Source organism: Pteropus medius, unplaced genomic scaffold (genome assembly GCF_902729225.1).
Source record: "Pteropus medius unplaced genomic scaffold, Ma_sr-lr_union100, whole genome shotgun sequence".
Lineage (NCBI taxonomy): Eukaryota > Metazoa > Chordata > Mammalia > Chiroptera > Pteropodidae > Pteropus > Pteropus medius.
This window is the reverse complement of record NW_024353517.1, coordinates 12,219,187-12,243,717: the sequence shown is the minus strand read 5'-3', so window position 1 is coordinate 12,243,717 and position 24,531 is coordinate 12,219,187. Positions and strand designations below refer to the sequence as shown.

The window sequence follows — 24,531 nt, the reverse complement described above, 5'->3', positions numbered from 1 at the left end:
TAGAAAAGGAAATATAAATGGCCCAACTAATTTTTTAGATGTTCATTTGAGAAATGCAAACTAAAACTAGAGACACCGTTTTCCACCTGTCAGACTAGCTTAAACCATGGAAAGCTCTCACACCTCGGTGGCTGTGACAACTGAACCACCTCCTCTAAGGAGAGCAATTCAGAAAGATCGGTCATTATTGCACACACTCTGACAGGAGTCCCACATCTAGGGGACTTCAGTTGCAAGTGAAAAATAACCCACATATCCGGTTTATTGCAGCAGTGGTTGTAACTGCAAAGGATTGGAAACCAAAATGTTTCTTCATCAAAAGGGGTCTGGTTAAGTAGATTATGTACATCCATACATCCATGCAACCCTAAACAAGAATGTGGAAGCTCTTTCAGTGATTAAGGAACTCTTCAAAATACTGTAAGTGAAAAAAACAAGAAACACACGAGAACTGATGATAAATTCAGCCTCTGGGGAGGGGAGGTGGAAAGCTGGGGTGGGAGACTTCACCCTATACTGTTCAGTACCTTTTGAATTTTGAAAATTGTGAAATACTAGTCATTCAAAAAAACAGAATTAAAGTACTTAAGACATACTGAAGCCTTCCTTGTTACTGAATTTCTAGCTTAACTCCAGCTAATTGTTATGTTCTCTCCTGCAGTACATCCTGCCTTATGGAACTCTAGAGCAAAAACACGGGGACTGTGAGTCAGTGACTACATCCAGTGGGGTCTCTGACCCTCTGCCAGCCCCAGAAGGGGAGACCGCTTAGGGTCAACCAGGCCTGCACTTCTTCCCTCTGTCCATAGGTGGTGCTATGAGGCCTGCTGCCCCAGCCAGATGGCAGTTGGCTTGGGGAGCCTCGAGGCCTCAGGCTGCTGACCAAGAAGCAAAGACACAGGCAGGCACAAGTAACATAAAATAGAAACTAACTTTATTTCTCTGGAAGAAGCAGATATCCATAGCTGGGGAAGCAACTTTGGCAACAGAAGTTGGTGGGGAAACATGGAACACACAGGGAAGGAGTGGGGTCAGAGGAAGCACTGGTGTCCCTCCAGGGCAGCTGCCCCCTTGGTCTCCTTCCAACTCTGGGGCCTTGGGCCCTGGTCCCTGCCAGAGAACTATCTGGCACCCTTGCTCTGCTTCCTGAGCCACCTCAGGCTATTTCTAGGCACAAGATCCTAAGACCAGCCAAGTCCCGTAACATGTCCATGGCAAAGCCACAAGTCACATTCTGTCCAACACCCCAACTGCCCACCAGGGGCTTCCTGGAGAAGGGCCCAGCCCTTTGCTGGTCCACATTTCCATGTGGACAACACATCCTCCCAGCTTGTGGTCAAGCCTCGCTTCCCCACGGCAGGACTTGGGGACACACTCTTGCCACAGGCCCGACCCGGTAGAGCCAGAGGCTAGTTGGTCGCAGGGCGTGCTGAGGCCGCGTCCAGGCCCGCTTTCACAGGGCTCCTTCCTACACCTTGGCCAGGGGCACCAAGGGCTGAACTGAAGTTGCAGGGACAGCACTGGGTGAGGGAGGGACGGGCAAGGTAGGGCTCCCAGCCTCCTGCTGCCTTGGTCTCCCTCTGCCACTGGGAGCAGCAGGCAGCAGCAAGTCCTCCAGGCCTGGGATGGGCATCTCTCCACCCTCCTCAGAAGGATAGGCTCAACGGAGTTCTTCAGGGCAGACCCTCTGGCTCTCCAGACATCTCAGCGCCTAAAGCAGGGGAAAGAACCAGAAAGACCCTCCATCAACAGGGCTAGTGCAACAGAGTATGGAGTGCGCAGTGTAGGAGGGCCTCTCAGTGCCAGCCATATCGGTTGAAAACTGGTAGTTCTAGGCAATAATTTTGGAACTTATCATCCTGGGATGCCTTTTTTCTTTAAAGAACTAAAAATAAGAGACCAGCAGGATTGTGCATTAAGGGTACCCAAGGTTGACAGACACAGTAAAGCTTAAGTTTATTTGGATGCAAATTAGTAAGAATTTACTAATGGTGTCGTGTGTGCCAGACACTTGCAGTGAGGTGTGACAGATGAGGCATCCCTCCTAAATTCTAATCTTGTCTATAAGAGACGCACTGTCATTCACACGCTTTACAGAGGAGGACCCTGAGAGATCGGGACGTGTACGTGAGCTGACGTGGTGGTGAGCAGGAGGCTGGGCTCTCCCTTGGGCTGTCCGCTGCCACAGCCCCACTGCTCTGAAACCCCACACTCCACCAGGGCCTCTTGAGGGACAACGCTGGGATCAAACTGTCTCACCACTTTTGACTTGCTAAAACTTTCACATATGTATATTTACACTACCTATCACTGTTATGTTTATGACTATTATTTTGTTAGGTATGTATATGTTTAAATTCTTTACAGGAAAGTAATGAATTTTTTTGATCAGACTTTCCTTTAAAAAGGCACTAAAACTGTGTTACTTTAAACTGAACTGTGAAATGCAGAGGTGAGAACCATCTGTTTAAATCATTGGGTCCTCGACTGCTGCTCTCTGAAGGCCGCTCAGAGAGGAGCTGGGCAAATAAACCCCCTGTAACCAGAAAGCCTACAACTGCCTTTTACTCATTAGTTCATGTGAACCAAGTGACTAAAAGTCTAAATAAGTACGCTTAGGAGAGACTACTCATCCACAACGGTCTTTGCCTGGGACCGGGGCCCACCTTCCCTCCTCCTGGCTGGGGAGCCATGACTCCTGCCTGTGCATGGCCTGCAAGGAACTGAGTGGGCTCTTTCCTGGAGTGGTGTGCTCCAGGACATCCCTCTGGGGACAGGAAGGTGGCAGGGTGTGGCGTTCACTCACTTGTGATGTGCAGGGCCACAGGAGCCCAGAAGGTGGCAGCCGGCTTGCTCCAGGTTCCAGTCAAACATCTCCAGCACTTTGTGGCACTCGCCTCGCGGCCGCAGACCCAACCCAAAGAGCTGCTCCACCTAAGGAGCAGAGGGTGGTGCCATGGGACACACTGGAGCCAAGGGTCACCAGATCAGGGTGGGGGCAGAGAGCCGGGGGGCGGGGCAGTAAGGAGGGGGAGAAGAGTAGAACAGTCTTCAGGGTCCCTGAAATCCAGAGTGGGCAGGAGGTGGTGGTACCTTCAGATACTGGGCAGCCCTCTGCACACTCCAGCTGTGGCTCTGCAGGGCCGCCTGGCACTCCTCTGTGGTCACCCCATGCACCATGGCCTGCAGCTGGGCACACCCACCCACCCGTCAGCACCACTTGGGGCCATTCTTCCAGGGCCCTTGGGCCTCTGCCCCTCCTTACCCAGTAGCCAGGTCTGGTACTCACCATCTGGATCTTATCTGCTGGCCGTCCAGCCTCTGGCCCGTCTCCAGGATATCCCCTCTGTAGCAGTCGAGCACTGGCCCTCAAGGCTGCTGGCCGGGCCCCTGGGTTGCTGTTGTTGGTGGAGAAGTTGGCCTTGGGGTCTGGAGTAGCCTGGGGCATAGGTCGGACAGTGGCAGTGGGGGCAGCAGGGGCTGGGGTGCTGGGTGGGGGCAGCAGGGGCACGGGCAAGGCAGCTGGCTCTTCGGGGCTCTGGGCCTCACGCAGGAAGCGCTGGTAGCGCTCCAGGTAGGGTGGGCGCTCAGGCAGCAGGTAGTAGTGGGTGTTGCTGACCTTCTTGCCATCACGGACGATGGGCAGGATGCAGGGACCGGCCCGTGGGCCAGGCGCCTGGATCACCTGGGGTGTGGCATACTTGGGGTCTGAGGCAAAGCTTTGGGTGGTAGGCATGGTCTTCCCAGGTGAACTTGAGAGCCGGGATGGCAGCGGGGAGCTGCCACGTGGCACCAGGGGGCTGGGGGTCCTCGAGCCTTGAGGGGACAGGGGCTCCCGGGGAGGTACCCGGGGAGGGGAGGCAGGTCCAGGCCACCGCGCCATCTCTTCCTCGCCTGAAGGGGCTGGAGACAGCTCGCCTCGTGGGCGCGTGGGCCTTGGGGGAATGGGCACCCGAGGGGGCACTTGGGGCTTGTCATCGCCCACTGGGCTGAGTGAGGGGACCAGAGAACTGGCTGGGACCTGCAGTTGCTGCATGCACTCCTGCTGCAGCGCCTGGAAGATCTCTTCGGTCTGGGCCAAGTTGGGCGGCTTGCTCCCACTCTGGGGAGGGAGGAACAGGTTGTCCTCCAGGGGCGGGAGCAGTCGCGCCTGCTCAGGCACGAAGGCGTAATTGGTCTCGCCCTGGTTGGGACCAGGAGAGACCCCGGTGCCCACCAGGGTGCTGTTGATGGAGCAGACCTCAAAGTCATCCTCATCTTGGGCCACATCGTCATAGGCGGGAGGCGGGGGCAGCGGGCGTGCATCCCAGTCCACCACAGGCGTGGGGTGCAGGGGCCGGGGCAGTGCCTGAGTGGGGCTCTGCGGCGGCGTCTTGTCCAGCAAAGAGCAGGCGTCCATGGCCAGCTGCGCCAGCGAGGGCGCGCAGGGCCGTGGGGCAGGGACCACAGGCTCTTCACCGAAGTCGATGAGTGTGACCTCACTGTCGCTGCTGCGGCCTGCCTTGGTGCCTGGCACCCGGGCCGAGGGCTTTGTTAGCCACAGCCCACGGGGCAGGCCTGGCTTCCTCAGGCCCAGCCTCTTGAAGTCACTGGACAGGGGGTCTTGGTCCTCACTCACAGGATCATAGGTTGGTTCTGTAATGGAAAGGAGACCCGGGCAGGCAGTGTCAGGCAGGCGGACGGGAAAGCTGGGGTATGGGAAAAAAGCCAAGTGTTTCCAACTCCCCCGGAGATCGGCCCTCTCAGCTGTCAAACTCTCAGCACACACTGACCCTGTCCAAACGGGAGGGGAGAGCCTGCTCTGGGCACTGTCAGACATCTACGTGGTGGGTGAGCCCCTGCCTCTATCTCAGCTAAAGCAAGCAAAACCCCAAACCCGCCTGCTTCTGATGCCCCCTCCATCTGCACAAGACCCCATAAGCCCCTGCCCCTGGGCCCTGGTTAGTAACCCTTACCCCACCCCCCATTACAGCAGGCCATTAGTGCAGGCAGGGGCTATGGGCAACCCTACCAATAAGAGCAACAGTAACTCCTGACCCACCATCATGGAAGGCCAGCCTCTGCAAGTCCCAAAGGGAATGAAGCAGGCAGGCAATGGCAGAGAGGGGCACAGCTGGGCGCCGGGACCACACAGTTGCTCCAGAAGCCCAGGTTCTGGGGGGTGGGGTGGGGAGAGGCAAGCATGCTGGGCCAGCTAAAGCTCACAGCACACACCCGCTTCCCCTCCCACCCAGCCAGTCACCAGGACTCTGTACCTTCCAGGATGAGAGGAGGAATGACAGGAGAGAGGGGGCAGGGGCCAAGGCACCGAGAGCAGCCCCACTTACTCTGAGTGAAGATGGCAGGCTGAGGTGGGCGAGGTGGAGGCTCCCCTGCAGGAAGGGCCATGCAGAGAGTAGAGAGGGGAAGAGCAAGACAGACAGAGGACAAGGGAGGAAGAAAAGCCAGACAAGAGGGCAGAGCGTGGAGAAAGAGAGAGAGAGCGCAGTGAACAGGGGCGAATGAGTGTACAAACCCAAGAGCAATGGGAAGCAATGGGGCGGCAGGATGGGGAAAACCATATTCCGGAATGACAGGCCCAGGATCTAGGGGGTGGATGAGGCTCCTGGCCAAGATGAAGCCTGTGGAGTAGTTTTGGCTTAGGAGAGGAGAGTGGGATTAGGCAGGGTAAGGAAGGGCTAGGCTCTGAGCACGGTGAGAAGGATGAGGGTGGAGAGAGCTAAGGCCATAGGCCAACGCAGGACTGACCGAGGATGCCCACCTCGGCGGATACAGCTGCCTCTCATCTTCCACCCCACACCCAGCTGGAGCCAGGGACACAGCTGTCCCCCTGCTGCCCTGACCCAACCATCATCTCAGAGCCAGAACAGCCAGCTCAGGGCTGGCCTGAAAAGATAGTGCCCCAGGCCAGCCGATGAACGGGTACGCCAGGGAGCTGGGGGCTCTTACTTTTCACCCTTCCCAGATGTTGGGTTGGGTGGGAGGCGCTCAGGTCCACGCTCAGCAGGTCCGGAGGGTCCATCGGGTTTCCCAGATACAGTCTGTGGGGAGGGAACCAGGTCAGAGGGCGGGTGACCACTGTGGAGTGGTGGCAGTGAGGAAACCTCTGGAGGAGATGCCGGGCCTGTCCGGTGGGCTCGGGCATCTAAGGGACCGCCTCGTCCAAGGCTCTCACAGATGAGCATCTGCAGCACAGGACTTCTAACTCCCAGCAGCGCCCTTCTACAGAGCAACTCTGTAACCAGTGGAGGGCGCTGTGGAGAGGGGACAGGAAAGGGCTCCTGACTGCCGGTGAAAAAGCCTAGGGCTGTAGGGGCTCCAGGAACAACCTACAAGGGCAGAGCTGGCCCTCTGCCACCCCTACGGCAGGCACCCCGACCCACACCCGGCAGCCACCTACTGGCACACTCTTCTTTGCTGCCAGGCCCAGAGGCATCCGGCTGCGCTCCCCGGTCAGGGTGGGCAAGAGGCACCCTTCGACCCTACTGCCAGGAGTGGAGGCACCCGCTCTGCTCCCAATTCACCCTCAACCTTGTGCTGACTGTCAGGATCTGGGACTTAGTCACTGTGGCTGATTAAAGCCTGGAGGAATGGGGCTGGGCTGGCCACGGCACGCCAGGGGCAGGGCAGAGGGCACCGGGCTTCCTTCTGGAAGTGTCTGTGCTCTCCTGCCCCAACTCTCTCAGGCTCTCACCTGGCTCTGTGAGTGATACACACGGGGCTGCCCTCCCAGAGCTTAATGCTCTGGTGTGTGGGAACATAGAGGGGAAGGGTCTGTTTCACCATGGCCCTCTGGGCAAAAACGTGTGTCAGAAGTCAGAGGAACAATGGCTGCTGAGAACAGGGGCCTGGAAGCCCCTTGAGGCCCGCAGAAGCATGGAGGCCTGGCATGAAGAACTGCCAGGTGGAATCCAGGGGCAGGGCACCCAGGAAGTGACTAATTCTTCTCTGTATCCTCCCTAGATGCCTGCAGTGACCTCATCCTTTCACTTAAAGGAGACTCAACCCCCATCCTAGGCAGAGTGAGCAGCAGGTAGGGCGCTGAGCTGCTGCCTAACGTGTGCTCTGAAGTCTCCCACAGGGAGCTCTTTCTGTGACTTGTACCCCTGGGCCTGACGGGGCAAGTTCAATCTCCTGGGCTCGCGACTACCAGCAAGAGAAGGGAGATTGCTACTCAAATGATAGGGGTCATGAAAAAGGCTTTCCCACTGAACTGTTTCCAAAAGCTGCTCCCAAGGCCATCTTCCTAAGGCCAGTGAGGGTCCATCCTTTGTCCTAACCCTGATCCTGCTGGTAGGAAAAAGCTGCTGGGCAAAAAGAGACCCTCTACCCTCTGGTTATGACGGGGACTTCGGAAACCTGAAAGAGCCTGCATGCCCGGGGAGGGGCTGCTGGCCGCGGATCCCCCGGCGGGGCCCTGCCCAGTACTCACTCATCGATTTTGTCAGGAAAGCCCCAGCAGTGGCGGGGGTCGCTGTCGCCATGCCCCGTGTGGATGAAGCTATTCTGCAGGGGCTGGCTGATGTCCTGGGCTGACAGGCCGGCCACGGAGGTCACCACGTTGCGAGGGAAGGGCCCCACACACAGCGTCCGTGTGTTCTGCCCTCGCCACCAGTAATTCTCAGCCCTGCCCAACAGGGATGACATGGTGAACACCAGGGTGTGGTGTGACAGCCCCAAGGAGTGGGACCCTTCCCATACCAAGCTCTTTAACCATGATATCTTACCACCTTGGCAGAAGGGAACATGTGGGTCAAGGCCCCAGGACCAGGGTGGTCCACAATCAGCCAGCCTCCGCCTAGCAGCCCCCCAAGCCCAGCTGTTCCCACAGTACGGGACCTGACTGTAGGCACACAGCCTTATTGTAAGATACCTAGGTGGGTAAGACAGCTTTTCCTACAGTTTACAAATAAGAAAACAGGTTCAAACAACTGACATGACTTGCCTACAGTTACCACAAAGATCGCAGCAAACCCAGGATTCAAATCTAGTTGTTAGTCTGTAAAGCCAGAGCCCTTCTCAAATATCACCTTGCCTCCCTCCTCCTCTGACAAGAACTGGAGCCTGGTCCTCTTCTGGCCACCTGATTTCACTCTTCAGCCCAGTACCAAGAGTTATGAGCTTCAGGGACCCAAGAGAGCACCATGGTCTCGGCACCGGGCTTGAGGCCAAGCCCTCCAACCACAATCTAGCTCCTTCATGCATTTGGAAGCACCTGGGGCAACCCACGCCTTCACGTCAGCGGTTACTGTATCTCCAGTGCCTCTCACAAGCTACTGGTAGAGCTGTGGGACCCTCGCCCTCATCCCATCCACCTCCTTGGAAGGAGCTCTAATCCCATCTTAAACAAGGGGCGAGAAGGGAACCCAGCCTCCCAGTGTGGCTGGACTATCGGCCCTTCATTCTGACTGCAGACAGACACACAACTTGTCAGGCAGCCCAAGCCCCTGGGGTGGCAAGGAAGAACAGAACACCTTCGAATGCCAAAAAACCAATAGGCGAGGCTCCTGCACCTGCTGCTGGGGTCACTCACCTCTGACAACGTGGGCAACATCTGGGCTAAGGCAGAGGTGCTGACAGCCTTATGCTGCTGCAGTGGACACATGTGGCACCAACCTACAAGCCCTGTCAATCCCCCACCTGCATGCCACCTGTCTATGGCTAGGAGTGTAAAGAGAGGTCTCCAAACTGCAGCAAGACTGGAGGAGCTGGGGGAGACTGGAGGCTGGAAGGAGGCAGCAAGGTCTGAGCACCAGGACCCTCCTCCGTGAGGTGATGCGGCCCACTGGGGCATCGTGACCCCCAAACAGCCTGTTCCAGACATCAAAAGTTGAACCCCACGAGCACGGCAGTCCTAGGGAAGCTGAGAGGTGAGGCAGGGGAGGGATAGGAGCCCAGCCTCCTGGTAAACAAGGTCGCTGACCGGCCCACCACAGACACAGCAACCCTGTGATTACCACCCTGCCCTCCGGGTGGGAAGGGCAGGAAAGGAAGGAAGAAGAGAGGAGGACAACACCCGGGAAGGGACAAAGCCCATCCGAAAATAGCAGGGCCATTCCGAGGAGAAAAACGCTGTCCCCATACCCCCCAGGACCAGCTGAGGTTGAGGGCCACCAGGAAAGAGGGTAGGGAGACATGCCTGGCACCAAGGTACCCTGCTGCTACCCTCCCCCAACACTCCCTGGATTTTGAGAGCCCCTCCACAGATCTGTCTCAGACAGCAACCCCAGGGCTGGATACTGAACTCTGCTCTCCACGCCTCTTCAGAGGTGCTCATTAACTGGGGTGAGAAATGCAGCTGAGGCAGACATGCAGTACAGGGCACAATGGACTCATGGCTAAGACCATGACCATGCCCTTCCTGTGTGGACCCCCTTTGCAGCCACTTCTGAGAACAAGAAGGGACACCGAGCTCACCTCCCTTCATTACAAGTATGGCTGAGGAGAGAGCCCCCATGACTGCTGGGGGTCCTGACATTACTCCTCAAAAATGTCTTTGCTCCTAGGAGGGGGAGTCAAGAGGATAGCACGTGTGTGAGAAAGAGGCCCCTTGGGGACTGCACCCCAAGCACACTGACCCTGACAAGGCTTAAATTTAACTCCTGAGATAGCCAATAAGATGGTCAAAGCTATGTTGCACTGCCCACCTGTCTCCCTCTGAGACTCAGTGGGGCCAAGCTACCTGTAGCTTGGTCCTTTCTGGGCAACAACAGGAGAGCCAGGCCCATCATGTCAACCAACAGTCACTGCAGCAAAAACAGACAAGGACACAGAAGGAGAGTCCCTAGGGTGTGAGGAAAGGGCCTAGCACCTCCAGCAAAAACTTTCTACTTCCTGCTACCTGTCAGTGTCCTGGAATAAGCAAAATGTGAAGCAGCACCTAGGAAGCTGAGGCTTGGACTGAGAACTACCTAAAGATATCCCAACTCCACGAGGGACCAGCCTCTGAAATCTCGGCCCCTCGTCCCAGTCCTGGCCTAAGTTAATCCACAAATGGCTGACAAATGTGGCTTAAACATTCTGCTCAAAACACCACCCCACCCGCTTCTCTTTGGGTGTCCCAGGCAGCCCCTGGCCTTGAGGAACACAGACCCTTGCTTCTTCCTCCCTCACCTACCACAGGAAGCAGAGGCTCCAGGGTCCAGGACAGGCCAAGGACCTACGGAAGGATTTCAAAAACCCGTATCCCCCTTCTCCAACTCAATAAACACAGAAGATAGAAGTGCTGCAAGCCATCCCAGGCTCCAAGTAAGACCCCCTGGAAAGAGCGGACATTGTCTGTCCCCCTGACTAGACTGAGCCTCATGAGCTTGACTCACGGAACAGTGAAGTGTTTCTCTGCCCACTGTCTGGTACCCCAAGCCTTCAGAACCAGTCAGAGCCAGGGGCAGGGGGTTCCCAGACTCTGGACTAGGAAACAAATGCTGAAGACAGCTTCCGCCAGATGAAATCCAGGACCAACGGAAGGGCACAGACAGGGAGAGAGCTCAGAGCCAGACTAAGAGGAGACAGAGAAACAGCCAGGGACCCACAAGTACAAACCCAGGCCCAAAGGGACACTCACAGAGAGCCCGCCCACCCAGAGACATGGAGACAGAACTAGCCAAACAGATTCAGGCACCATGGAAACAAGGGGGCAGAGTTAAAGCTCTGGTACCACCGACACACAGGCCCACTCCCAAAGCTCCACCGGCTGTCATGGCCTCCTGCCCCTCACCTCCCACATCCTGAGCAGCTCCAGGGACCAAGGGCAGGCACTGTGGTCCAAGTCGGCTGGTGGCCCTGGAGGAGGAGCCCAGAGAGCCCACACTGGCAGGCAGCAAGGAGCCTGTGACGGAAGGGCAGGGCGGGACATGCCCACAGCAGCCTCCCAAGAAGAGGGCTCCCTGACCCCTCCCCTTGCCTGCCCAGCTCCAGACATGACCCAGGGCGTTAGCTCCAGAGACACAGGCCCCTGAAAAATAGGAAGCTCCCGAGTCACCCCTGGGAAACACTGGGCCCTGGCACACAGGCCTCCATTGAGAGCGAGGGATGGGAGAAGTAAAGACCTGGGGACTACAGGGCACAGAGGGGTCAAGTCCAAAGCCCTCTGGTTCCTGGAGGTGAGAATGGTTGTAGACCCAGACTTCTGGCTTATGGTCCTAACATGCACCTCCAGGGGGGCCCTCACCCCTAATCTTCCTATTTCCAGAATGCTCCCCCAGAGTGCCAGGCCTACAGTCCCTTCCCTGGCCCCTCAGCTCCAAACCACAGACTATATTCCTTTCTGTCCCCCAGGTCTCTCCTCCTAGAAACTTTCTGCTTTTGTCCATTGCCACTAAGCTGTTGGTATGTCATTCTTATCCCCAGACACTGTGCCCAAAGGTGAGGGGAGCCCTGGCCTGGGGAAGAGGTACTGGGGCCACAGCAGTGCAGGTTTTGTTTCTCCACAACCAGCCTAAGTCCCAGGACTAACTTCACCATTGACTGAGACCCAGAGGCTCTCCCCTGTACCAACCCCACTTGTAGCACAAGGTTTAACCAAAGGCCAGACAGACCCCCAAACCTAAAGTCCAGGCAGAAAAGGCTCTGTGGAAAGCAACCCAGCCCTCATCCCTGCTGGCTCTGAGTCAGAGTCACTGAGAGCACAGGGAATTACCTTTGCTTCCTTCCTCTTCCAGGTCTCCATGCTTGCCCCCTACTCCAAAGGGACCTGGTGCCTGCCCTGCCCCAACCAGTTCCTCAGATACCCTGAGGCACAGATAACAGAGGGTGGGGTGAACGGCTCCATGCAGGAGCTTTTGGGGGCTGCCCGAGATGCTGCCTGTAGATAGACATGTGTTGCAAGGTGTAAAGAGGAGGAAAGGGTCAGGAACGATGCCCTGCAAAGGGAGCCTGGGGACAGAGACCAGGGTGGGAGGCCCAGCAGAGGATGGAGGGGAGCCCTGGGCAAGAGCAGTGGGGCCCAGTGGGAAGGCAGGAGCTGCCAGGAAGAGGGTGGAGTGGTTTTGGGGTACTGAACTATGCCCCTGTGGGTAGTCAAGGGTTCTTATCCTGGGAGGAGGCAGGAAGGAAAAGGGAGGGAGAGGATTAGAGGAGGAAGTTTAGGAGCTCGAGTCTCCAGTTGTGGTTCTGAGGCCTGGCTGCCTCACCATAATGGCAGTTTGGCTCTGACCCACACAGCCAGGGCTGGAGCAGAGTGAGAAAAGGGTGATGGAGGTGGTGCTGGGCAGGAAAACACCCCCAAAGCAAGAGCACCTGCATGCGTACTTAACCCCAAGCACTCAGGGGCAGATCCAGGCCTGCCCTCCCATCCTTGCACAGCTCAGGCCCACCACAGCCTATGTGTTGCCAGGAGAACCGTGGATGCAGAAGAGCTCTTGGTCAGCCAGCCCCTCCACCCTGCACACTTCAAGACAATGCAGACGCAGCTCCCATGCTCCCTACCTCCCCTCGATGACGGTGATGACATCGTTCATCTGGATGTGTAGCTTGTCTGGTTCTTCAAAGTCCTGAAGGGCCCTCATGTCAGTGGGCTGGGCCTAAGAGCGGAGACATGTCATTGCCCACCCTGGGACGGACCCCTGCTTGGACACCGCAGCCCCATGGACAGAACTGCCCTCACCTCCAGCAGGAAGTCCCGCAGGGCCACAAAGGTAGGTCTGTCCTCTGGCTTGTGAGCCCAGCACTGGACCATGACATTGTAGATGTCCTGGGGGCAGTCCTCAGGCCGGGGCAGACGCTCCCCCTCCTTATCAATCTTATGCAGGATCTGGACACAGTGATGCAGTTTGAGGACACACATAGCACTCAGCCTTTCACTTCCCACCTTCCCTCCAGCCTATGCAACCGGAGCATGGGCCACCATGCCTGCATCCCAAAGATGTCTGCTTTTGGGGGCAGGGCCTCTCCCCAGGCCTCTGACCTTTATCCTCAGGTCTGGGGGTCTCCAGACAGGTAGCTGTGGCAAGGGCTAAGAATAACAGCAAGCCCCGGCCTGTCCCTCTCCTGACCGCTGGGGGCCCTTGTCTTTGCTCAGCTGAGAGGTCATGAAGATACAGAGTGTGGAGGACAAGACTCCAGCAGGTAAAAGCCAGTTCTTGCAGGGCCAGGTTGGGATCAAATCAACCACTACCCACCTATGAGGGGCACATCCCCGCCCTCTCACCTGACTGCCATTAAGTCCAATCCACGGCTCCTGGCCATAGGTGAACATTTCCCACAATGTTACCCCAAACATCCAGGTGTCACTGGCATGGGAGAAGGTGCGTGTCTTCAGGCTCTCAGGGGCACACCTGGCAGAAGCAGGGGTCAAACGGAAGGCCTCTCAGAGCACCCCCACCCACAACAGCCCCAATGGACATAAAATGCTCATTCAAAAAGCATGTTGGTGCCTCATGTGCCAGGTTCAACAGCAGGTACTGGGAACATGGTATGAAGCGGACAAGGCAGGATATCTTGACTATGTAGGCCACAGACTTCGAGAAAACCATCTATGCTCAGGGCTTTTACTCACATGTGGCTTGGGGTCGGAAGAAGGTGAAGCTCACAGCTCACGGAAGCAAGGAAAGGAAGGTCAGAGACTCGAGGAAGGGCAAAGGGGGATGGATGGCAGGGGGATAAGAGCTGAGGCTGTTTTCTAATTGTGGTGGGAAGATGACAATTTCCAGATTTTGGGCAGGATCCTAGCATTTGGGTCATTCATTTCAGCAGGAAGGTGTGGGTGGGAAATCTGGATAGGGCCTGGGGAAGAACCAAAATGTGTGGAAACAGTCACCCAAACATCCGCACACTCCCTCAAGGATGCCCCCTTGGGTGAGGAGAAACGCCACTGCAGTAGAGCTGGCAAAGGGGCACTCCAGGGGAGCTGAGGCATAAAAAGCGAGGAAGCCACTCTGGATAGAGAATCAGAGGATCTCTCATGGGACTGGAGAGCTGGCCTAGCCACTCAAAGGGATAGGACCCAGAGAAGGTCACTTAAGATCTCTAAGCCTCATGTTCTTCATCTGTGAAACAGAATAAGAATAACCTGCTCATCTCAGAGTTGGTTTAAGGGGGCTGCACAGAAATAGGTGACCTTATAATTTACCACCCAAACCAGGATGCTTGAGTATGAAAGGGGGTACTACAAATTACTCCACGACGACAGGAATAATCCAGAATGTATGGTCCCCATACAGATATAAAGTCAGTTACTAAGTAGGGTGACCATACTTCCTGGATTAGAAGTTTTCTGCCAAGCTGAACTGGATGAACTCCTCCCACCCCAAAGCGGGGGAACTAAACTCCTTTGGTGCCTCTGACACCAGACGACCATGCTGGTCTCAGCACAAAGACTGGCTCACACAAGGGGAAGGGCAGGGCCAGGGACCACTTCCTGTGCTGGTGAATATCCCTGATCACAGTCAAGAGCCCTGTCTGCCACTAGTTCTGCCTGGAACATGCTCACCAACCAGTCTGCCTGGCTAACGTCTCTTGATATTTCCAAAACTTAATACTGAGTTCTTCAGGAAACTTTTATGAGTCCCCATGGCTCTTATTCCTATGTAGTCTAGTGCCTGGCACATGAAAGTTCCTGGATGGATGAGTGAATGGATGGGAACACAAGAAGGGTAGCAGAGACAAAGGTTGTGGGTATAGAGGCCTTGGAAGCTCTGACGTCTGGGTATGCAGGGACCAGGGTGGGACAGGGTGAAGTGCAGGCCCTGTGAGCCCAAGTCGCCTGCCCCTCACCAGGCAAAGGGCACCTTTCGATGTTCCTGCATGACGTAGTGGTCGTCATTCTGGGGTAGTGCTCGCATCAGCCCAAAGTCCCCGATCTTGACCAGGTCTCGAGTGGCCAACAGCAGATTGCGGGCAGCCAGGTCACGGTGAATAAAGCGCTTGGACTCAAGGTAGCCCATGCCCTCAGCCACCTGAACAGCGTAGCGGCTCAGAGTACCCAGAAGGAAGTGGCCCTGGTGCTTGCGAAGCCGGTCCAACAATGATCCCAGAGGCGCCAGCTCTGTCACCTGAAGTCAGAGGCGGCAGGAGGAATAAGCAAGGCTGAGTCCTGCCCCTCCTTCAGCATTCTGTGCTGGGATCCCAGTCTCCTCCTAAGGGCCTATCAGAGCCATGCTCGATGCTTTCCTGGACTGTCCTCTAGGGACCTCTAGGAGTCCTACAGCTTCCCAAGCCTCTCCTTCTAGGCAATGTGGGAAACTGAGGCCCAGAGGAACAACCCGAAGAGGCTCAGGTTAGAAATTTCAAGCACTAAACTCTAAGGCCAGCTCCTCCCATGGGTACAACTCTCTGCCAATGAACACAAGCAAAATGCAGAGATGGACACGGGCTCCTGCAGGCATAGTCAATACCAGGCTAGACCACTGTGAACCCTTTGCCACATCAGGTCGGGGACCAAAGCAGGGTCTGGGGGACCTTGGACCTTTACCAGGATGTAAAGAGTAAATCACAGCACAGGCAGGAGGGACACACCTGGGGCCCAGAGACCACCGGCCTCTCCCACCCACAGTACTCACCATCTTCATGGGTGGCGTGAGCACCACACCATAGAGGCGAATGAGGTTTCGGTGGTCAAGTGAGTGCATGGCATTGACTTCCCGGATGAAGTCGTCCATGGCCTCTGGCTGGCTCAGCACATCGGGCTTCAGACACTTCACAGCCACGCTCACCTGCCCCAAGTGGGGATTGCAGGGAGTCAAGACAGGCCCCAGTCCCCAATACTGAGGCAACCTTCTTCTCCCTCCAATTCAGCTCAAACATCCTGGCCTCAGATCTGCTCATCCGGGTGGGTGAGCATGCCACAGGTACCTTGGCCTGGCTGGATGAGGGCAGTTGGCTGACCCCGAGGCCATCCACTGGACCTCCCCTTCCTCAGGGAATGCTTAGGTTAAACGACAACCATTAGGCAAGAGATGACCAGTATGATAGGACACTAAAATATTATAGAATATTAAAAATAGTTTTGGTATAAAAGGTAAATGCTTTAAACATAATGTAAAAACGCTAATCTAGGGTGACAGAAGTGCTTCCCCTAGAGGAAGGGGCTACTCAGTGTGAGCAGGAGGGAGGTTCTGGCATGCCAGCAATGTTGTATATCCAGATCTGGGTGTGGCTACCTGAGTCTGTGCATATGTAAAAATTCACTGAACTATTCACCGAAGCACTGTATGTTTTATTATATACATGCTATCTACCCCTCTGGGGAAAATTTTTAAATACAATACCAAAAGAAAAGGCAAGATTTTAAAAGTTGTATCCAAAATTTGTATCTTCACTAAATTCAACAAAATACTTGAAGGGGAAAAAAAGGCAGAAATATTGTGTTTCTTCTGAGTGGTGAGATTACAGGCATTTTTTTTCTCGCTTTTTAAATAGTTTCCAAACTTTATAATAAGTAAATTATTTCTGTAATTTAAGAAAGAAACAGACATGTGTAGATAAACCTGAGTGGATTCCAGGGAGAGCCACTCTGCGACCCGTCCCCAGCACCCTTCATATCCCAGCAGAGGGACAAATCCACCTCCGAGGGCAGAGGGGCCTATCCCTTTGCCACGCCTCACAGGACCCAGAAAGCTCACCGTCTTCCCCGAGGGGGCGTCCCACTCGCCCCTGCGCACCACGCCGAAGGAGCCATCTCCCAGCTTCTCGAAGAGGTGCAGGTCCTTCTCCCCAATGAGGCAGGTGAGGCTCTGCAGGGGCCCCTCCCCTGCTGGGCCCCCCGGGGTGGGCGAGGTCTTCCGGAAGGTGCTCTGAGAGTGATGAGGGGGGAATTCAGCCTCCAGCCGCTTTCCACTGAACACCTGTTTGAAGGCAGCCAGAGGCCAGATGGAACTCTCGAGGCCCCAGAGCCAGTCACTCAGTCCTGTCCCACTGGGCCCTTAGCTAGGCTTCCAGATAGGTCCTGGCTTTGCTAAACTGCTAGGGGGCAGCCTGGCTAGAGGCTCACACCCCTCCTGACCATACCCCCAAATAGGAACCCACAGCCTCAGTGGGGCTTCAGAGTATGTGCCAGAAATGAACTGACAGGCATGTAGCCTATGGCTACTGTGGCCCCACGCCCAGCTGGGGGGTCTGAGACAGCCTGAAGCCACTCCAGGCACTACCTCCTGCCCCACCCATCCCTCCCTGTACCCCTTACCCAACAGAGACTCTAGCCCCTAACCCAAGCAGATCGGCAAGAGTCTGAGGGGCCTGCTATAAACACCCCTCTGTCCATTTTTAGCCCTGGCCCCTTCTCCGGGCTGCCCATTTGGCACTGTCTATCTCCACCCTCCCTGGGGAGTCGGCTGCCCTTCATCCTGCCAGGGGAGTGGATAATTTGAGCCTGAGGTTGGACCATGAGCGTGTGTGGGGTGCAGATGAAGCAAGGCCTTGCTGGGGAAGGGCCTGGGAAGACAGCTGGGTTTCTGGAGGGATGCCTAGAGCTGAGGATTTAGAAAAGAGGAAGACTGAAGAGAACTCTGCAGCCTGAGCTGGAGAGGGAAGGGGCCAAAGGTGAGGGGACAGGAGGAAGGAGGCCCTGAGGGTCAGAGCTGGCTCCTCAGTTTGATTTGGCCACCCCTACTGGGCATCTAAAGCCTCGGCTTCAGGCTGCAGAATCTGCCCAGCCAGGCCCCTGTTCCTAAGGCTGGCAGAACCTTATCTATATGGGATGTCTCCAATCTGAGGGCCCCTCCCAAGGAGGTTTTTCTGTCCTTCCTCCCAGTAACTAGAATCCCTTACATTTGCAAACAATGTTCAGCTGGCAAGGACCTTCCCCATGGCCTGAGTGACGCGAACTGGGCAAGTGTGGCCAGCACTGTCTTATTACTAAAGACCCGCCTCAAGTCTGGAGAGGCTCACTGGCCAGAGAACCTCCTGCATGCCGTGGCAGATCCAAGACCCCTGGATCCTGATACATGGCACAGCTCTTCCCTCCTGCCTTCGCCCGCCCCAACACGCTCATCCTTCCCTAAAACCTGGGCAAGGGACCAGGACAGTGTCCCCAGAAAAGGCTACAGGATCCCAAGAGACAGCTCCTTTGCCAGATCATAGCCAGGAAATCTCTGCTGCCCAATCCCCATCCAGCTGTTCTGTCCTGCCTGCCCGCCTTCCAGCCCTGAGGCCAGAAGTGGGGCGGGAAGGCCCTGGCTGCTTCACTTCCTCTTGCATTGTCTTCCAGACAATGGGCAAAGTTCCACTAAGTCAGACCACGGACTCACTACTCCACAGACCCAAATTAGAGCAAAGCGGGTGAGAGGAGGCTGTGGGGAAGGAAGCTGTCAGCAAGGCCAGATGACCAGAGAAACCCTACATGGACTAAGGAGGGTGCGGGAGGAGGGAAACAAAGCAAAAATGTCCTGGGTCCAGACAGTCTCCACCACCTCATGCTACACACTGGCCCCAACACTCAGAGAGAGCAAGGGCTCAAGTTACGGCACACTTGTCAACCAGCGCCTGTTCCATGCCTAGCATCACCATATAGCAGGAGGGGATGTGAAGCCATGGCTACACGCAGGGTATCCAAGTGCTGTCTCTGGCAGAGACAGACACTTGGCCAGGCAGCTCTACAAGTACCCTGCCCGATAAGACCCTGGAGGAGGAAGGTCTGTACAAAGTGTGAGATTATACTGCCCGGGAATGAGGGAAGTTTCCCAGGACTGACATCAGAGTAGGACCCCTGACATCAGAGTGGGACCCCTGAGACCAGCCCATCTCACTCCTCGTCCACCCACCTTGCTCATCCAGGACTTGCGCTTGCACATGGCCTTTCTCCTCTTCACAGCCTCCCACAGCCGGCGCTGGCCTGAGGGAGGGAAGGGTAACCCCATGCCGTTAAGGATGTTCAAGCCCCCCAGGGAGACTGCTGCCCACCTGCAGGCTTCCTTGGTCCCCTGGGGTGAGTCCACCACTAGATACTGCCCAGCACAATGACACCAAGGAAACAAAGCATCCCGACCAACCAGGGGCTGCAATTAGCCAGATGGTCACTGCATTCCACTATCCAGGCGAAGGTTCTTGAACTGGGCCGGAGGCTTTTAACCACCAAAATTGAACAGTAGTGCTCTTTTCCCAACTCTCGAGAACAAAGTAAATCGAGGTAACAGAATTTTCCCAATTTTGAGTTTTTCTCCTATAAAATGTTATTATGTTACCGGCATCAAATATCAATTTTCCAGGCCAACAGGAGCATTATCAGTTAAGCATATTATTATTTATTTAGTTATTTTAAGTTGAATGCACAAATAAGTTTTTAATGTCCTATAAAAAAAAAACCATTAATTCTAGATGCTGCAACCACTACTTTTAGGATCAATACGTAGAAAAGAAATGAGTTCAACTTATAGAGTAGATTGTTGTGCAAGGGGGAGAGTTAGTTCAAGTAAGAGCAGATCTTCGTGAGAAAAAAAAGACACAGATTAAGAGAAAATCAGGAAACCATCTCTGAGTTTTTAATCTCTTCTTCATACAGATCTCTGGACACTGACCCCTCAAGATATTCTGAACAGACTCAATTCTACATGTATAAAAGAGGAGGAGATGGAGGAAATACATCCTACAAATGTCTGAAAAAACAAAAAGAGGTGGGAGTTAGAGCTTTAAGTAAGACTCCTCCAACTCCGCTTCACCTTTACAAGTGCAAACTGTTCTCATGCACTCATTATATGTGACATCTACTGAGGCCCCCCCACCCCATCATGGGGACTCTTGGGTAGGCAGGGAGAGTTCTCAGCTATGCCACCTCTGGAATAAGGTGGGGAGGGCTCTTCCATATGGCTGGCAATCCCAAGGACAGAGGAGGTAAATGATCAGAGAGAAACAACGAGCTAGGCCCATGTCCCCACCTACCAGGCCGTCCCATGCCAATCTTCTCCAGGTCCTCATTCTTGACATACTCAAAGTGGGACAGGCGAGTAACATTGAGGTCGTCACGGAGCCGCAGGAAGTACTGTTGCAGCTGCACCTCGGACAGCAGCTCCAGCAGCCAGCCCGTGCCCTCCTCTGGCTGCATGCTGCTGCTCCCCAGCCTCTACGGGGAGGGAAAAATGACTCAGGGACCAAGAGATGCAGGGAGGTAACAGGACCCTGCCCCAAGCTCACACATGTCTTACTATGCTGCTACAGGGAAGGATTTAAACCACTTTCTTTCTCCTCAAACTAGCTGTACAGAATAGCCTATGACCAACCACCTGCTCCCCTTTGCTGCCAGCAACAAGGGTAGAGTTAGGGCAGTTGGGATACAGTACAGGTCTCACTCCCAAAATCTGTGATCCGTGGCTGAGTGACCTGAGATCAACCTCTCTGTTTTCAGATTCCCCATCGGTTCAAACTCTCTTGAGGTCATAAGCCGTTTGAGTATCTGCTGACAACTATCGATTTGTGTCTCCATGAGAAATAAAGTTTTGATTAAAAAAATGTTGACGGGGGTACAGTGTCCCTTGGGACCCCATCCATGGGCTCCCCTGACCTGACAGACCCCACAGGAAGAGCTCAGGCCTAGATGAGCTCTAGCTAAGTTCTTCTCAATGCCTGACATCACCACAGCTTCTCCCTCCAAATCCAAAGACCGCTCCACAAGCCTCCACTCAAGTGCCTCCAGGACCACAGCAAGTGGAAGACAAGAGGAAGGGGCGAGGGTGAGGGTGAGGGAGGGTGAGGGAGGGGTGAGGGTGGGGTAGGCTTTCACACCCAGCTCAAACAGACAGCACCGCTCAGCTCCTGTCAACCGCTGTCACAACAGACTATAGCCTAGTGCTGTCAAAGCTGTCAATTTTTTCGAAAAATCTGAATGTACATGTGAAATCTTGCCATTAAAATTTTTTTCTGAAAAAGTAATATATGCACGTGCTAAAATATTCAAAAAGCACACAGGAGCCATAAAGTCTCATTCCCTCCCCAATTACACAGCCACCTAGCTCCCCATCCCCAAAGCCATATGCCATTAATGACTTTTACGTATCCTTCCAGACTGTTTTTCCCACACACAAATATTCACACCTTGTTCCTTGTTTTCACTTAACATTGTGTCTTTCTCCTTTTTAACTATGTCAACTAATTCAAATTTGAAACACACACTCTCTCTCTGCTGGCCAAACAAAACACATGTACAGGCCACAATCAGCCAAAGGGCCACCAGTGAGTGACCTCTGACCTACCCTCTCTTAGGCCCAGAGAAAGAGGCCTATGGCACCCTCAAAGCTAAGCAGCCTGACCCACCGGACACCAAAGCCATCCCTGTCCAAGTAAGACCTCAAAGCTAAGGGCTTGACCTGTGTTCAATCCCCAGTGAGGAAACAGGTAAGAGGGAAAAGGCCAGCTGCCCACGACCCTCTCCTCCCCAAATCAGAGGTGACCTCGTCCTTTAGCCCTCATCATAGGTCACACTGAGAAGCACGCACTTGCAGCTCGGGCCCAGTGTGAGCCTCCTGCCCCCACAATTCCCAGAAGTGCTGTCAACCCAGTGCCAGGAGTTGACTTTCCCAGGCAGCTCAGGGTAGTATAGAGGGACAAATGGGAATGAGAGATCCTCAGTTCAAACTCTGGCTCTTCCACCAAGGTGGCTGGGCCAGATGGGCTTTTCAAACTTTTAAGCCATAACCCGCTGCCCAGATGGTTCTCACATAGGCTATACGGCCCCCTAGGGGATATTTTTGGTTGTCACAATGTTGGGGGGCCACTAGTGACCTTTAGTGGGTGGCTGGGGAACAAGAACACTAGTTACCCTAAAAGGCACAGGACAGCCTCACATACTGTCTCAAATCTCACGCAACTTAACTCACGCAGGTGAAAAAATTTGTTTATAATCATCTGAACCTAGAATAAAATTCTACATATGAACAGGAATACTTTTGTAGTTTTAATACACACTGAATTTTCTTAGAATTACCATTTAACCTAAGGGAAGACTGGCCTTTGCTTTGTTCAGAACTTAACCAAAGCTGTTTGCTATTCAAAAAAAATGTCACTGAAGGCAACCCATCCTTATTAGTTCAAAACTCCCCTCAGTCAGCACTTGTAGATGTTGCCTTCATGGTCGTTCTACAGGAGGTCTTAGCACCTACTTCATTATGTCAGAGTCCTGACATATCAGAATACACGAAATAATTACTTTCCTTTTATTTCTCCTTCACATTACAGGCGGCATTACGCTGACTGACTATACACACACATAACACAGTAAATGGGTTATGTTTCTATTTATTTTCGAAAGATAATAATAAAAACAACTGCAACATACTTCAACAACTACTCTTACTACATGCTAGGCACAGTTCTAAGCATTTTGCTGTATTAACTCACTTATACTCAACAAAACCATCTGCTACAAACAAGGGGCTGTGGGCTTACGAGGGCAGGGCACCACTGCTTTTCAGAAGAAAGCCCCAAAGGTATGCTGACCTCAGCAGTGTCTTCCCCTGGCCTAAGCAGGGGACGGTAGGCCCAGCATGTTCACTGTTATCATCCCGTCACTGGAGCAAAGTGACCCCACCCCAACATGGCTCAGCCCCCCATGCGGCTTGCCACCAGGGCAAGCAGTGTGAGGGTCCCGATGTCTTCCTTCCCAGACCTCCAGCGCCAGGGCTCCAGGCTCCCACTCCTACCCTGCCTTGGGGGCACGAGGCAGCTGCTGCTGAGAACACATCAAAGCCACGCCCTGGTGGTCAGGGCTGGGCAAGAACCAGAGGCCCCTCCCCTGAAAAGCACAGTCCAGCTTGTTCCTTCTCCCTGAAAACACCAGCTAACAAATCTCCCTGCTCTGCTGTATACTCTCCTCCCTGCTCTCCAACCCCAGGCAACAGGGCTGCTCCACTAGGGACGCGTGTGGGAAGACAGAACACTGGGATCCCAGTGAGAAGCAGACGGTCCCAGTCCCAGCCCCGCCACCAAGTCCAGGGTGACCCTAGACAAGTCCCCTCCCACTCCTAACTCCCCTCTCCAGCCCAAGTTTCTCTGTGAAGCTGGAGCACTGCTGCAGCTCTCCGCTCCCCACCTCCTGCTCAGTCAGTCAGTCACTAGTTCTGCGGGCCCCAGCTCAGACCTCAGTCTGCACACCTGTGTCAGACCCGTGTCGCTCTCTGGGATGCATGCACACTTCCCACATACACTTTTCTAACACTTGCCAATGACCTTAGGGGAGAGACCGCTAGGCCCTGAATCCCCCACCCGCAACCCCTTGTCAAATCCTCACTGGGGTGTCTCTCGGCCATTCCCAGCGCTACTCTCTGCCCCTCAGTTTAGCGCTGGCTCTGAGGAGCTGATTCAGCCCAGTCTGCCTCAGCCCCCTGCCCCCCACTCACTGTGTACAGTCTTCGCCGTAGTCTGGCCAGGAGCGGGAAGGAGAGCTCTAGGCCAGGGAACCGACGAGCTGCTGGCATCTCCACGGAGCTGGACCCCCTGACTGGGTCCTGGGACTCTGGCCTGAGACGTGGGGGAGCAGGGACCTCACCTCCTGAATTTCAGGTTCTGTCCAGAAGGGAAGTTAGCCAGAGGTCTGCCCCAGGAGTCTCCCAAATCCCACACCAGGGGTGAGAAATGGGGCAGAAGAATAGGGTGCACCCCTTTTCTCTGCTGCAGAGCCGTTTCTACAGCTGGCCAGTCTGGCAAGGAGCAGGTTCACTCCTCTCGCTGGCTACAGCAGTCTTCTGTCCTGTTTCTCTGTCTTCTCTCCAGTGCAGTGGTCACAGCTCCAGTCCTACTCCCTGGCTCCCCCACCCAACTGCCCTCCCTCTCTCTCTCCTCCCTCCCTCTTCAGCTGAGCAGCTCTGACACTGGCTGAAAAAGGACCTTTCTGAATCATTGCCAAGAGGGCGGCGGGAGCAGGAATGGGGGGACTCTTCCTCCCAGCCACCCACACTGGCCCCCCTGCCTCCCCATACACAAGGCCCCCTGTCTCTGGCTTCCAACCCAGCCCCCACAGTTGCAGACAACTCCTAGGATTTTAGGGTGGGGGCTATGTGAATCAAGCAGCAATGTACAAAGACTGGTTGCAGGCCCCCACATGGGCTTATCTAGGGTTTGGGGGCTAGTACACAACCTGAGCTGGGGGCTAGGACCCCAGTCATTCCTGGACCCTGCAGGCCGACTCTTCAGAGACCCTCCCCCATTTCCCAGTCCCAGCCTTGGCTGGATGTCTCCTGGCTCAGGCTCTAATGTGGCCCTGTTACCCTGGTGCCCGACGGAAATAGGAGGCCGGCAGGCTGCCAGAGTGGGGCAGTCCAGCCAAGAGTGAGAGGAGGTATGGGGGGGGTGAAGAATCTCCACCCCCTCCCCTGGGGTTGCCTAGTCTGCTGCCCACAACACCCAGGCTATCTCCTCCCTGGACCAGCTGGCCAAAATCCAAAGCCCCCTCAAAACAAACAAATATGCCCCTAGACCCTGCTGGGATTGTCCCCACCCCAAAGCTGTAGGATTCCAGACTGCATGATGTCTCCTGTATAGCACCCACACACCCAGACAACAGCCCCAGCTAAAGGGAACTGGAGACACTCCATCAAGCCCCCGAGGGCCCCCCACGTTCCTGGAGCTGACAAATGATCCTCCGCCCCTCCTCAAGGCCGCCAGCTGCTCTTA

The 24,531-nt window shown here is 54.9% G+C and overlaps 1 protein-coding gene across 11 annotated transcripts in view; it reads right to left on the bottom strand.

Moving 5' to 3' along the window:
* Nucleotides 1–912: 912 nt before the first annotated feature.
* The window catches only part of TNK2 (tyrosine kinase non receptor 2), a 38,544-nt gene continuing 14,925 nt past the window's right edge, over nt 913–24,531 (bottom strand). For 2 of the 11 annotated variants that reach the window (XM_039850799.1, XM_039850800.1), the window contains exons 2-16: nt 19,810–19,990; nt 18,696–18,766; nt 16,560–16,781; nt 15,498–15,650; nt 14,713–14,990; nt 13,148–13,274; nt 12,605–12,751; nt 12,427–12,521; nt 7,433–7,627; nt 5,950–6,041; nt 5,328–5,372; nt 3,290–4,635; nt 3,094–3,189; nt 2,807–2,966; nt 913–1,711 (exon numbers count right to left, since the gene is read on the bottom strand). In XM_039850799.1, the coding sequence (XP_039706733.1) occupies nt 1,674–1,711; nt 2,807–2,966; nt 3,094–3,189; nt 3,290–4,635; nt 5,328–5,372; nt 5,950–6,041; nt 7,433–7,627; nt 12,427–12,521; nt 12,605–12,751; nt 13,148–13,274; nt 14,713–14,990; nt 15,498–15,650; nt 16,560–16,781; nt 18,696–18,766; nt 19,810–19,972 (3,228 nt within the window). In that variant the 5' untranslated portion in view covers nt 19,973–19,990 and the 3' untranslated portion in view covers nt 913–1,673. The remainder of the gene's footprint in view (nt 1,712–2,806; nt 2,967–3,093; nt 3,190–3,289; nt 4,636–5,327; nt 5,373–5,949; nt 6,042–7,432; nt 7,628–12,426; nt 12,522–12,604; nt 12,752–13,147; nt 13,275–14,712; nt 14,991–15,497; nt 15,651–16,559; nt 16,782–18,695; nt 18,767–19,809; nt 19,991–24,531) is intronic. The other 9 variants (XM_039850802.1, XM_039850803.1, XM_039850805.1 and 6 more) reach the window with 9 other exon arrangements.